Raw genomic sequence first — 13439 nt, forward strand, 5'->3', positions numbered from 1 at the left:
GTGCCATCTCTGCTCACTGCAAGCTCCGCTTCCCGGGTTCACGCCATTCTCCTGCCTCAGCCTCCCAAGTAGCTGGGACTACAGGTGCCCGCCACTACACCTGGCTAATTTTTTTGTATTTTTAGTCGAGATGGGGTTTCACTGTGTTAGCCAGGATGGTCTTGATCTCCTGACCTTGTGATCCGCCCACTTCGGCCTCCCAGAGTGCTGGGATTACAGGTGTGAGCCACCGTGCCTGGCCCCAGCCATGTCTTTTAAGTTACTAAAGGTGATTGAAGCTCAGGGGTCCCTACCAACTCCTCAGTTACAGAAACAGGACTCTTTGGGGATGTCAGAGCCAGCTGCTTATTCTCCATGTCACCTGTTTCTGTTCTCTCTTTGCACCACAGAAGCACCCTGTGTTAACTCTGGCCAGACCATGACACTTAGGGGAGCTAAGAATGGGTTTTCCAACCTCATTCCTGACAGGGAAGGTTTTTCTTCTCTTCATTGAATGCACACTTGTGGTACAGAATCCACACATGTAGCCAAAGACCAAGTCACTGGGAAGGTGAGAGCTGAGGTATGCAGAAGTGGGAAGAGCCACCTGCCCCGCCACATCACCCCTTTGGGAACCATTCCTTCCTTTGAAGGGTGGCCAGCCAGGGCTATGCCAAGAAGAGAGAGCTCTCCATTAACTAGACATTTGAGAAAACCATCATTCTGAGCATGTGAGAGCCACATTGCCTGCAAACCTTTAACAGAGTGAGACTCCCACCCTCTGACATCCTAGTCATGTTCCCAGTACTAACTGATAGTCACTAGTAGAAGAATTCCAAGGTCAGCAGAAAGATGCATTAATAAAACAACTATCCACATTGTGTTAAGAACAGTTAAGGAAACATCATGATCTATCACCATTTTCATTTGAATTGTGTCTAAGGGGTTGGAAGTCAGGAGTTTCAGGAGCTCACCTCAAGCAAAGTTTCTGGGAATGTTTTGAAAAGCTGATCACATTCCATCTAGTACAAGGTCTTTGTTAAGTTCACGGCCTGAAAATTCTGTTTCCTTTCGGATTTGAAAGTACCTTGGTTTCCGGATAGTATAGAAAAATCAAACAGTTAGAAATGGAATAATTACAGCTCAATCCAGGAGGTTTGCCAGCTTGACTGTGCTCTATTAATTTGTTAACCGTAAAAAGGAATAAAATATACCTGCTGGCTTTTATGCCGTGGTCTGTTTCAGAGTAATCACCTAAGTCCACACCTCATGTCATAATGAGAAGTGAGTCATCTGGGGACAGACGAGGTGTGTATCTGCCTAACGGTTCAGTGACTTTCTGGAATTTAAATATTAAATGAAAGGACAGGGTCACAGGGCAGCTGATCTTTGGCTCGCCTCTCTTTCGTCTGCCCATGGCTTTGATCATGCTACATCCTCCTTTGTGGCCAGGGCTCCACAGAGAATCTCAGGGTCATGGCCTGTTGCCTAGTCAAGAGGTATAAACCTGCTGCTTATATATGTGAAGCCCACAGTTTGGGGGTTGGGAGTTAAAGGGGAGGTAGCCTCATACGTTCCACTTTTCCCACAAAACCCAAAGCAGACTAAACAAAACCGGTGTGAAATCTCATGACTTGATGCTGCCATGGTTATATTTTTCAAGCTGTAATCCATTCATTTGTATGTGTGTTTATTCCCAGGATTTACAGCTCTCTCAGTCTTCAGGGGGAAGGAGAATATTTGAAACCTTTTGCAAAGGGTTTGAAGTATGCAGTGGCCTGTGATTAAAGCCCAGGATAGAGAGAGTGTGTGTGTGCATGTGTGTGTATGTGCATTCATGTGAGTGGGTGAGTGCCCGTTCATGTGGGGTTTTTTCTCCCATTTGCTGCTTTTACGCAAAAGCGTCACACATGGTAGCATTTAGGAGCCCCTTCACAGCTGAAGTGTTTCAAACACTAATGAATGGAAGTTTGGTCATATAATGCAGACAAGCTTTAAGGCATGCTTTACTGAATGGTGTACTGTGGTGACCTGGGAAAGGAAGAGAGGTATAAATTGTGTCGGTTAGCCACCCAGACAAAATGAAGCCATGTGGAAAATCAAATCTATTAAAGTATGAAGACTGTTATAAGCTGTTTTAAGCTGGCCATTCTTAAAGGGGCTCGGTCTGCTGCAGGAGTAAATGTTTACCTCTTCTCCCAGATCTTTTTCACATGCCGTCTTATGAGACAATGTGCAGCATTTGATAAAAATCATCCTCTCACTAACGACGCTTTTATCGGAAATGTTTATTGTCTCCGCTTTACCACCCATGTCCTGAAAGGTACTGCACATTTGTTAAATAAGCAAAAGGAAAGAGAACTTTGCGGCTCAAGCCGGCTCGCAGAAACCCCAACAAATTCCAGAGCCATAAGGAATCAGAAAAAGGAAAAGGGAAAGAGGAGTTAGATTTATATGAAGAGGGGGCCTTGCAAAAACATATATATTAGATTTTCTCTGCTTGGCTAGCCCACCATCAAATGTTTGGTCCATGCGGATTAGTATTGAGATTGAGCAGTTACGCTGAACTTGGGTCACTGTCTCAAAATGTGCTTTAATAAATACAAGGGGGAGGAAATGGATTTGGGAAGGCTCGTTGTCCGCTCTGCCCCTGCTCTCACACTGCCTCTGCACAGTGGTGTAGCGGTCACACGCTGGTGTTGGCACCAAAACCGACCCGACCCAAATCCTGGTCCCACACACCCTGTAATTTTGGGCACATTCCTTGTCTGTGCCTTGGTTTTCTCATCTGTAAAATAGGAATATTAACAGAAGGTGCCTAAGCATCTGGTAAGCACTCTAAAAATACCAGCTATTATCACCAGTATCGGGAGGGTGGGTTCTTTATGCCTTAAGAACTGATCCCTCTAACTCTATTTTTCTTGTGTGCCAGTGTTTAAAACTGATGAATGGCATGCTGTCGGGAAAAATTTATTCCATTCCTATTTTTTTTCTAATTAGTGAGTAACCGTGCATTGCCCTGACCGTCTCTGGACAGCAAACAATTGAATTTGCTGACCAGCCGCCATGATGTCAAGCCTTAAGTCAACAGTGGCTAATGACCACTCTGGGAAAAAACAACACCTTGATTCCTCAATTACGGTTTAAGAAGCCCTGGCAATGAGGGCTCGCCAGTCATCGTCATCCTCTTTTGAGGCAAGCGTAATGTGCTGTGGAAACAGGTTACCTCTGCACTGTTGGCAAGAGCAGCCCACACAGTGTAACGATTGAGCGTCATGGCTGTGCCCTTTGTGTGTTCCAGGAGGAAACTGAAGAGACATCCTCACAAGAGTCTGCCGAAGAGGACTAGGGGGCGCCAACGTTCGATTTCTACCTCAGCAGCAGTTGGATCTTTTGAAGGGAGAAGACACTGCAGTGACCACTTATTCTGTATTGCCATGGTCTTTCCACTTTCATCTGGGGTGGGGTGGGGTGGGGCGGGGGAGGGTGGGGGTGGGGTGGGGAGAAATCACATAACCTTAAAAAGGACTATATTAATCACCTTCTTTGTAATCCCTTCACAGTCCCAGGTTTAGTGAAAAACTGCTGTAAACACAGGGGACACAGCTTAACAATGCAACTTTTAATTACTGTTTTCTTTTTTCTTAACCTACTAATAGTTTGTTGATCTGATAAGCAAGAGTGGGCGGGTGAGGAAAACTGAATTGGGTTTAGTCAATCACTGCACTGCATGCAAACAAGAAACGTGTCACACTTGTGATGTCGGGCATTCATATAGGAAGAACGCGGTGTGTAACACTGTGTACACCTCAAATACCACCCCAACCCACTCCCTGTAGTGAATCCTCTGTTTAGAACACCAAAGATAAGGACTAGATACTACTTTCTCTTTTTCGTATAATCTTGTAGACACTTACTTGATGATTTTTAACTTTTTATTTCTAAATGAGACGAAATGCTGATGTATCCTTTCATTCAGCTTACAAACCAGAAAAGGTTATGTTCATTTTTCAAAAAGGGAAGTAAGCAAACGAATATTGCCAACTTTTCTATTTATGGATATCACACATATCAGCAAGAGTAATAAATTTACTCACAGCACTTGTTTTCAGGACACTTCATTTTTAGGAAATCTACTTCCTACAGAGCCAAATGCCATTTAGCAATCAATAACACTTGTCAGCCTCAGAGCATTTAAGGAACCTAGACAAGTAAAATTATCCTCTTTGTAATTTAATGAAAAGGTACAACAGAATAATGCATGATTAACTCACCTAATTATGAGGTGAGAGGAGCGAAATCTAAATTTCTTTTGCTATAATTATACGTCAATTTAAAAAGCAAAAAAAAAAAAAAAAAAAAAGGGGGCAGTCTGTCTCTCTCTGTCTCTCTCCCTCTTCCTCTCCCTCTCTCTTTTCATTGTGTATCAGTTTCCATGAAAGACCTAAATACCACTTACCTCAAATTAAGCATATGTGTTACTTCAAGTAATACGTTTTGACATAAGATGGTTGACCGAGGTGCTTTTCTTCAGCTTGAGTTCACCATCTCTTCATTCAAACTGCACTTTTAGCCAGAGATGCAATATATCCCCACTACTCAATACTACCTCTGAATGTTACAATGAATTTACAGTCTAGTACTTATTACATGCTGCTATACACAAGCAATGCAAGAAGAAAACTTACTGGGTAGGTGATTCTAATCATCTGCAGTTCTTTTTGTACACTTAATTACAGTTAAAGAAGCAATCTCCTTACTGTGTTTCAGCATGACTATGTATTTTTCTATGTTTTTTTAATTAAAAATTTTTACAAATACTTGTTTCAGCTTCTCTGCTAGATTTCTACATTAACTTGAAAATGTTTTAACCAAGTCGCTCCTAGGTTCTTAAGGATAATTTTCCTCAATCACACTACACATCACACAAGATTTGACTGTAATGTTTAAATATTACCCTCCAAGTCTGTACCTCAAATGAATTGTAAGGAAATGGACTAATTGACTTGCAAAGACCTACCTCCAGACTTCAAAAGAAATGAACTTGTTACTTGCAGCATTCATTTGTTTTTTCAATGTTTGAAATAGTTCAAACTGCAGCTATCCCTAGTCAAAACTATTTTTATAAAAGACGTTTGATAGAAAGGAACACATTTTTACATATTTTTGCAAAATAAGTAAATAATAAATAAAATAAAAGCCAACCTTCAAAGAAACTTGAAGCTTTGTAGGTGAGATGCAACAAGCCCTGCTTTTGCATAATGCAATCAAAAATATGTGTTTTTAAGATTAGTTGAATATAAGAAAATGCTTGACAGATATTTTCATGTATTTTACACAAATGTGATTTTTGTAATATGTCTCAACCAGATTTATTTTAAACGCTTCTTATGTAGAGATTTTATGCCTTTCTCTCCTAGTGAGTGTGCTGACTTTTTAACATGGTATTATCAACTGGGCCAGGAGGTAGTTTCTCATGACGGCTTTTGTCAGTATGGCTTTTAGTACTGAAGCCAAATGAAACTCAAAACCGTCTCTCTTCCAGCCGCTTCAGGGAGGTAGTTTCAAAAGCCACATACCTCTCTGAGACTGGCAGATCGCTCACTGTTGTGAATCACCAAAGGAGCTATGGAGAGAATTAAAACTCAACATTACTGTTAACTGTGCATTAAATAAGCAAATAAATAGTGGCTCATAAAAATAAAAGTCGCATTCCATATCTTTGGATGGGCCTTTTAGAAACCTCATTGGCCAGCTCATAAAATTGAAGCAATTGCTCGTGTTGGCCAAATATGGTACACTGAGTGATTTCCATCTCTGGTGAAGTTACACTTTTATTTCCCGTACGTTGTACAATCAAAACACACTACTACCTCTTAAGTCCCAGTATACCTCATTTTTCATACTGAAAAAAAAAAAAAGCTTGTGGCCAATGGAACAGTAAGAACATCATAAAATTTTTATATATATAGTTTATTTTTGTGGGAGATAAATTTTATAGGACTGTTCTTTGCTGTTGTTGGTCACAGCTAAATAAGACTGGACATTTAACTTTTCTACCATTTCTGCAAGTTAGGTATGTTTGCAGGAGAAAAGTATCAAGACGTTTAACTGCAGTTGACTTTCTCCCTGTTCCTTTGAGTGTCTTCTAACTTTATTCCTTGTTCTTCATGTAGAATTGCTGTCTATGATTGTACTTTGAATCGCTTGCTTGTTGAAAATATTTCTCTAGTGGATTATCACTGTCTGTTCTGCACAATAAACATAACAGCCTCTGTGATCCCCATGTGTTTTGATTCCTGCTCTTTGTTACAGTTCCATTAAATGAGTAATAAAGTTTGGTCAAAACAGATCAAGGAGGGAGACACTCACAAGTCATTTTGTTGCACCCCTTGCACACACCTTGGTACACACGTACATAAAGTGTGTTTTACATATCATACTCCTTCAATCAACTGCCCTGAGCTCACCTTTCAGATTCTGACATTTAATTCTACAGAGACAATCTTAGAAGAAACATGAAGAATAAGCTGTAGTTCCAAATTATAGAATTTTTACTTCAGGCTAGCGTCTACAAAGTTTGTAAGGGAAGTAACTAATGCAACAGTTGTCTTTGAAGTAACGTTGAAGAGAGATCTAGAAGTTTGATCAAAAGAATAAGAAATGAAAGCCACGAAGTGTCTCCTAGATAGGAGCCTTTTAACTCTAAAAAGTACTAGCAAAGTCAGAATGATTCTACCAAGTTCAAGGTCAACTTGACACTTAAGTTGCTAATTATGAATATATCCAGGATTTTTAAAAAGCTAAAATTTCTGGTTTGTACTATCACCATTGTTACTCAAATTTTCTTCATTTAGCTTCTTAAGAGAAATTTGTTTCTAGAAAGAGTTTGCCAATTTTAAGACATCTACTGTCAGGAAATTTGTTTAATGTATTACTTCATTCCTGAATTCATTCACTTATTCTCACAGTCAGTATTCTGTGAGTACCTTACTGAGTTATCCTGAAAAGTGGTTGCATCCCGAAACCCCTGCCAATACCAAGGACAAATCACAGGCCCTATCACAGAAAGCCTTTATGGTCACCATCAGAGAGGGAGAATGGGTTTCAGCCAATGTAGCATTTCATATGGGAGCGTGGGGAGGGTATGTATCTTTTAATGGGCTGAGGATGCTCAACTCTTTAGTGAATTCAGGAATAGTAAGTGGTGTAGTACTCTAGGCAGAAATAAAAACAGAATTTAGGAATGAATACCCTCCAGCCAGGGGGCATATGATGCAAACTCCAGCTGTAACAAAACTTCAGAGAAGTGAAACATAAGGAGCCCAAGACCAGCACCGTGGCGCACTCCTATAGTTTCAGCTACTCAGAAGGCTAAAGCAGGAGGATCACTTGAGTCTAGGAGTTGGAGGTTGCAGTACACTATGATCACACCTCTGAATAGCCACTGCACTTCAGTCTGAGCAACACAGCAAAACTCAATCTCTCAAGTTAAAAAAAAAAAAAAAAAAAAAGCCCAAGAGCAGAGAGAAGACGGCAGATTTGATGCTCTTCTTTTCAAGTTAGTTTTATTTCTGTGAGATGACTTTTTATTGAGCAAAACTAATTTCTAGAGTTAGGTAAGGTCATTCTTGAGAAATTACTCTTCAGATCTAGGAATTCTGGCCTAAAAGTGGAAGAAAAATTGAAAAAATCAAAATTATTTTTGAAATACATAATTCAGATAGATAACAACCAGGGGGTCAAAAGGCAACAACAGGGGTCTACACCCCTAATCCGAGTTCGGCCATCTGTAAGACTTGGCAATCTGGTTTCTTCTGAAGTAGGAGGGGAATGGCTGCAGATATGACCCTCTCTCCTCCATCCTCAGCCTATGTATTTGGGACTCCACCTAAGCTGAGACAGTCATGCCTTGGTTCCTCTGTCATACCAAGACCCAGTTGCGGCCCATGGGAAAATGCCTCATGTCAGTGAGCAATACTCCACTTTGTACCTAGTTTGTAGTAGTTAGGCTCTTGTTTTTGCTTTTGAGCCTGAATCAACACCTTGATGATCTGCCTCCACTCCATCAGTAAGTCTATCTCAGCCTTCCCAGGGCCCTAAATTCTTCCCCTGTACTGCCACCAACCCTAAGGTTGATGCCTTGTGACCTGTTAGTCCCATCTCCCTTCTATTCAATTACCTATTTTCTCACTTTTGGGTTTTGCTTGTCCTGTGGCTTCCTTAGTCCTAGTTTAAGCATACATTCTTGAGGATGTGAAATAGCAACATTTGAGAATGCTGTGCTGCCAGAACCCAGACTGTGGGGTATCTACCTTGAAAGAAACTTGCTTTGTGAGGAAAATGGTAGACACAGATCTAGCTCTAGTAGTGTGCTGCTGCTGAGAATCTAGAGAGTTCAGAGAAAAGAGGAGACCTTTAACACACTGCCATGTGTGTTTTGAGATCTCCCCAAATCCTGGAGATCTCAAAAGCATCAATGTCCTCCCAAGTCAGATCACTGACTAATGTCTGCTGTTCCACTGGGCATATTGGTCAGGTTTTAGAGGAATCTAAGGAAGAAGAGCTGCCATCTAAGTAGTAATGCTCCAAGAGATGCAATGAAACAAAGACAAAGTTGATATTAAAATGCAGATAGTTTAGTCTAGCACAGGCTAGCAGCTCCTGCCCTAGAAATGAATGGCTGTGTTAGCCAGGATCCCTTCAGTTGCACTGGACATAAACCCAATACAGAATGACTTAAGCCAAACAAAACAAAACAAAACAAAATGTGTAGTAGCTGATAAACTAGGAAGTCCAGGATGTGGATCTTTAGGTACGGCTTGATCCAGGGACCCAAGGATGCGGCCAGACCTATAGTCTGTATATAACCTATAGTTCAGCTTTTCTCTATCTTGGCTTCATTCTTGGATAGGTTATGTTCTAGCGATGACAGGGTAGCTGCTGTAAGCCCCACACCCACATCATCTCGATCTAGCAAACTCTGAAGAAAGATCCTTATTTTTTTTTCAATATTTCTAACAAAATCTTGGGGTTGAATACTGTTGGGCCAATTTGGATCTCACACCAATCACTATAAAATCATTCTGGCCAGAAGTGGGTGGGAGTGGGGAGAAAACACTGATTGGTCAGATCAGATGTGGGTCACATGTCTGTCCCCGGAGCCGGTCCATAAAGGCGGACCTCAGTAAGTGAGGGGGAAGGAAGAGAGGAGGCCCAGCCCCACGTGAAACACGAAATCAGAGATGCCCCAAAGACAAACCCAAGCCCACAGCCAGGAGAAGGGAAAATAGATACAGGAGAGAGGAAGGATAGCAGCTGCCTGTTACAATGGCACAGCCAACAACTCTCACTTAACACCCAGAAGCTGAGGTGAGATAAATGTGAGCAAGGCTGAAAAATGTCACAGACTTTACCATGAATGTGAGTGGAAATCAAATACCCTGAGAATTGTTAGTCTGGCAGTGGACTTTGCAGGAGGATAAAGACACCTCGTTTAGAGGCACTGAGACTTTACTGTTTCTTACCATGAAACAATTTAGCCCATCTTGATTGGGACAAGTAGTGACAACTCTTTTTGCATCATCAGTTTTTTGCTTACAAACCACTTTCACAAATTTTCTTTCTTTTCATCTTCATTACTATGGTGAGTAATAGAGCAGGTATTATTATTATTATATTTATTTTACAGATGGGTTAACTGAGGCTCAGAGAGCCTAAGTGACTGACTTGGGAAGACAGCTAGTAAATGGCAAAGCCATAATGTAATCTCAGGTTCCACACTCTCCTCTAGGCTGGTGCATACCCACAGAGTATTGCATGCAATTCCTGTTCAGGATGAACCTTCTTTTGGGTGCACATCCCTAACATAGTTAATCCTAGCTTCCCAAGCTTCAGTCAGATTTTCCAAAGTTATATTTTCAAAGGGAGCACTAAAATAGCAGCACACTCAGTCTCCAAGTCTTCAGTACCCTTCAGTTGGAAAGATTCTGTTGCATTGTGGAACACCTAAACCTAGCTATTCATCTCATTTAGCAGTCTAAGAATATATATCAAGAGACTATGAGCTATATCAGGTTTAGGGGATTCTCTAAATTGCAGCAAGTAAGCTGGCCATAAGACTCAGAACATTCTGCAAGACCAGTAACGTTTAACGCCCCATTCCTCTACCTTTCGTCTAGTCCCCAAATCTATAGGCTTGTCGAAGTTCCCTGTGGCCTCATCTCTGAAATCAGGCATTAGGTGGGCTGATATATGGTAATTATTTATTACAACAGGATACATTTAGCCATAAAACAATTATGTTTAGCCTAATCCCAGCCAACTTAATCACATCATGAAAAATAAAACCTATATTTCAACCAGCTAATGAAAATGTGAAACCTACCTAAATCCATAAGATACATCATGCTGCCCATCCAACAATTACAGAAGTCATCTTTACAAGACAAAGGTCTTCAAATATCTCTTGAATGTGTCTGCTTTCTCTTCATCACCGTTGCCACTACTACAGTTCAAGCACCACTACCTTTTTATGCTCCGTATGCTCTCACCCCACTTCAATTTTTTCTTTACCCACAGCCAGTGTCATCTTTTGAACAACAGAAATCCAATCACAAATTTTATGGTCTTAGTAAAATTCAAAATCTTTCCTATGGCCCAAATGGCCTGGACAGTCTGACTCCTTCTTCCTTTTTGAGTCCGAGCTCTCTCAGTCTTCCTTACTTTGTGCTCACTTGCTTTAGGGTGGCTTGGAATGCACCTTTCTCCTTCCTATAACCTTGAGCACTTTTTCCTAGGCTCTAGTACCCCCTGTTTGGAATTCTTTTCCTCCTCGGCCTCTCTTTCACTCTGGCAAACTTCCTCCTCAGTCTTCAGATCTCAGTTGAAATGTTTCTCCCTCTAGGGTAGCCTCTCTGCCTTCTCACTCCCAACTCTGACATACAATCAGATCCTCTAGTGCAAGGGTCACCAGACCCCATTACCAAACCATTACCAGTTTGTGGTTTGTAGCCTGTTAAGAATTGGTCTGCACAGCAGGAGGTGAGCGGCAGGCAAGTGAGCATTTCCACCCATGCTTCACCTTCTGTCAGATCAGCAGTGGCATTAGATTCTCACAGGAGCATAAACCCTATCATGAACTACGCATGCAAGAGATCTAGGCTGTGCGTTCCTTATGAGAATCTAAGATGGAAGAGTTTCATCCAGAAACCATCCTTCACTGCCAACACCCCGATCCATGGAAAAGTTGTCTTCCATGAAACCGGTTGCTAGTGCCAAAAAGGTTGATGACCCTGCCCTGGTGTATATTCTCTCTTTTCATTTGTATAATTTAAGGGATACAAGTGCAATTTTGTCACATGGATATATTGCATAGTGGTGAAGTCTGAACTTTTAGTGTAGCCATCATCTGAATAATGTACATTTTACCCATTAATTTATCATCATCCACTCCCCACCCTTTACAGTCTCCTATGCCTATCATTCCACACTCTATGTTCATGTGTACACTTTAGCTCGCACTTATAAGTGAGAATATGTGATATTTGACTTCCTGTTTCTGAGTTGTTTCACTTAAAATAATGGCCTCAAGCTCCATTCATGTTACTGCAAAAGACATGATTTCATTCTTTTTTATGTTTGTATATGTACACTGCATTTTCTTTAATCATCTGTTGATAGACACTTCAGTTGATCCCCTGTTTTTGTGATTGTTGAATACTGAATATATTCAAAAATATATTGAATATATTCTCGTGTAACACCCTAGACTTCTCCCTGGTAACAATTACTGCAGTTGTCATTAACCAATTGTGTGATGCGCCCCTGTGGAGCACGAGAGCAAGTCTGTCTTGCCATCTCTGTCTTTCTAGCACCTGACACAGTGGTGGAACACAGTTGCTCTTCCAAAACTGCTTGAATGAAATGAACCATACAAAGTTTCCTCTGCACTGAGCAGACAGACTTTTTCTAGCATCCTCTCATCTGGCCTTTTCCTAGAGCCCTCCTGTCCTTTAGCACCCTACTAACCTTCTCTCAGAACTTACTTTCCCTCCCCTGTGCAAGGCTCTGCACTCCAAGCCTCTCTCTGTTGCCACCCCATCACTTCCTCAACACAGCCAATGTAATCTCTCCTCTGCCCCATTTGTATGAGTTCAACTTTCTACCAGCATGTTCATCCTGAAAAAGTATCTGCTAAACAAATGAATTGACAACGGATGCTCCATAGACAAACACCTAACACAGTGTCTCAGATATAGTGTGCCCTGGGAACAGACAGTGGTTGCTCTGAATTACTCGGCATCTATTTTACCTCTGCTAACAGAATTTTTTTTTTCTTCAGGAGATTTCTCTCCTTACTCTCAGCCTATGAGATTCAGCTGGAGCTGACATCCAATCCCTGGTGGCAGGGGAGGGTATGCGACTTAGTTCAGGCCAGTGGATATATTTTGACCCTCTGATTGGTTCAAGCAGAGGCACACAACCCAGGGTAAACCCATGATGTTTAATGTCAGTGCTTTTCTGGGACTGGTAGGAAAGTCAGCCCTTCTCACTCCGGTAGACTTGAAGCTGGTAGACTGCATGCCTGTAGCTTCTGAAGGAAGGATGGTGAGGAGGAAGACATGTAGCCACAGCATGGGATGGGCTTGTTGGACAATGAATCCAGCACAGAGAAAAGCAGAGACAAGATTTGGAGACAGACCAAGTGTTGAAGACATAATTTGAGCCACCGGATTTCTTTGTGCCTGGAGGTTTTCAGTTACATGAGCTAATAAAGTTCCTTCTTTTCTTGAAGTTTGTCGGATTTGGGGTTCTCTCACTTTCACCCAGAAGAATCCTGATGATGCTGTAAACTAAATAATCAACAAATACAGGAATGCAGTGAAAGTCGACAAAAATGACCTTCAGAAGACCCCATTGTAGCCATGGTTCTACAGCTCTCAGAGGCTGAGACCTTGGACAAAGCTCTGAGTTCCCATTTCCTTATCTTTAGACTGAGCATGGTGGTTGACCTTTATCTCTTTATCTATAGACTGACCTTTAATATTGTTTCTAGGTTTACAATTCTTTAATTCTGTGATACTAAGATGTCCACAAAGCTTAAACACAACAGTTTTAAACACTAGTTCACAGAGGTGAGAATTTAGATTAAGAGCCTATAGAGGAAATAGTACTGAATCAGGGGACACCTTTCATGCATCTGCCATATCTCACGTGTCCACAGCTTCCTAGTGTATTTCCAAGTTAGAGAAATGAGGAAACTCCTGGGGTGATAACAGAACCTACTGAAGTTTGAAACCCACAAATAACAAAATAGCAACCCCACAGGCAGCAGTGGAGTTTCATGAGAGAGCTTGTTTATTTCTTTATGTGTGTGTATACATATATATACACATATACACACACACACACACATATGTATATGTGTATGCATGTATCATATATATGCATATATATAT

The 13439-nt window shown here is 41.2% G+C and overlaps 1 protein-coding gene across 2 annotated transcripts in view; it reads left to right on the forward strand.

The window, feature by feature from the left end:
* Positions 1-6264, forward strand: part of HMGA2 (high mobility group AT-hook 2) — a 141122-nt gene extending 134858 nt beyond the window's left edge. The window contains exons 5-6 of one of the 2 annotated variants that reach the window (XR_004176105.1): positions 3281-3408; positions 3543-6264. Coding sequence is in view for 1 of the 2 variants with exons in the window: in XM_021922570.2 (XP_021778262.1) it covers positions 3281-3328 (48 nt within the window). In the remaining variant the exon portion in view is untranslated. Of the gene's footprint in view, positions 1-3280 lie in introns of both variants that reach the window. The other variant, XM_021922570.2, reaches the window with a different exon arrangement.
* The last annotated feature ends 7175 nt before the right edge of the window (positions 6265-13439 follow it).

The sequence above is a fragment of the Papio anubis genome, chromosome 9 (genome assembly GCF_008728515.1).
Source record: "Papio anubis isolate 15944 chromosome 9, Panubis1.0, whole genome shotgun sequence".
NCBI lineage: Eukaryota > Metazoa > Chordata > Mammalia > Primates > Cercopithecidae > Papio > Papio anubis.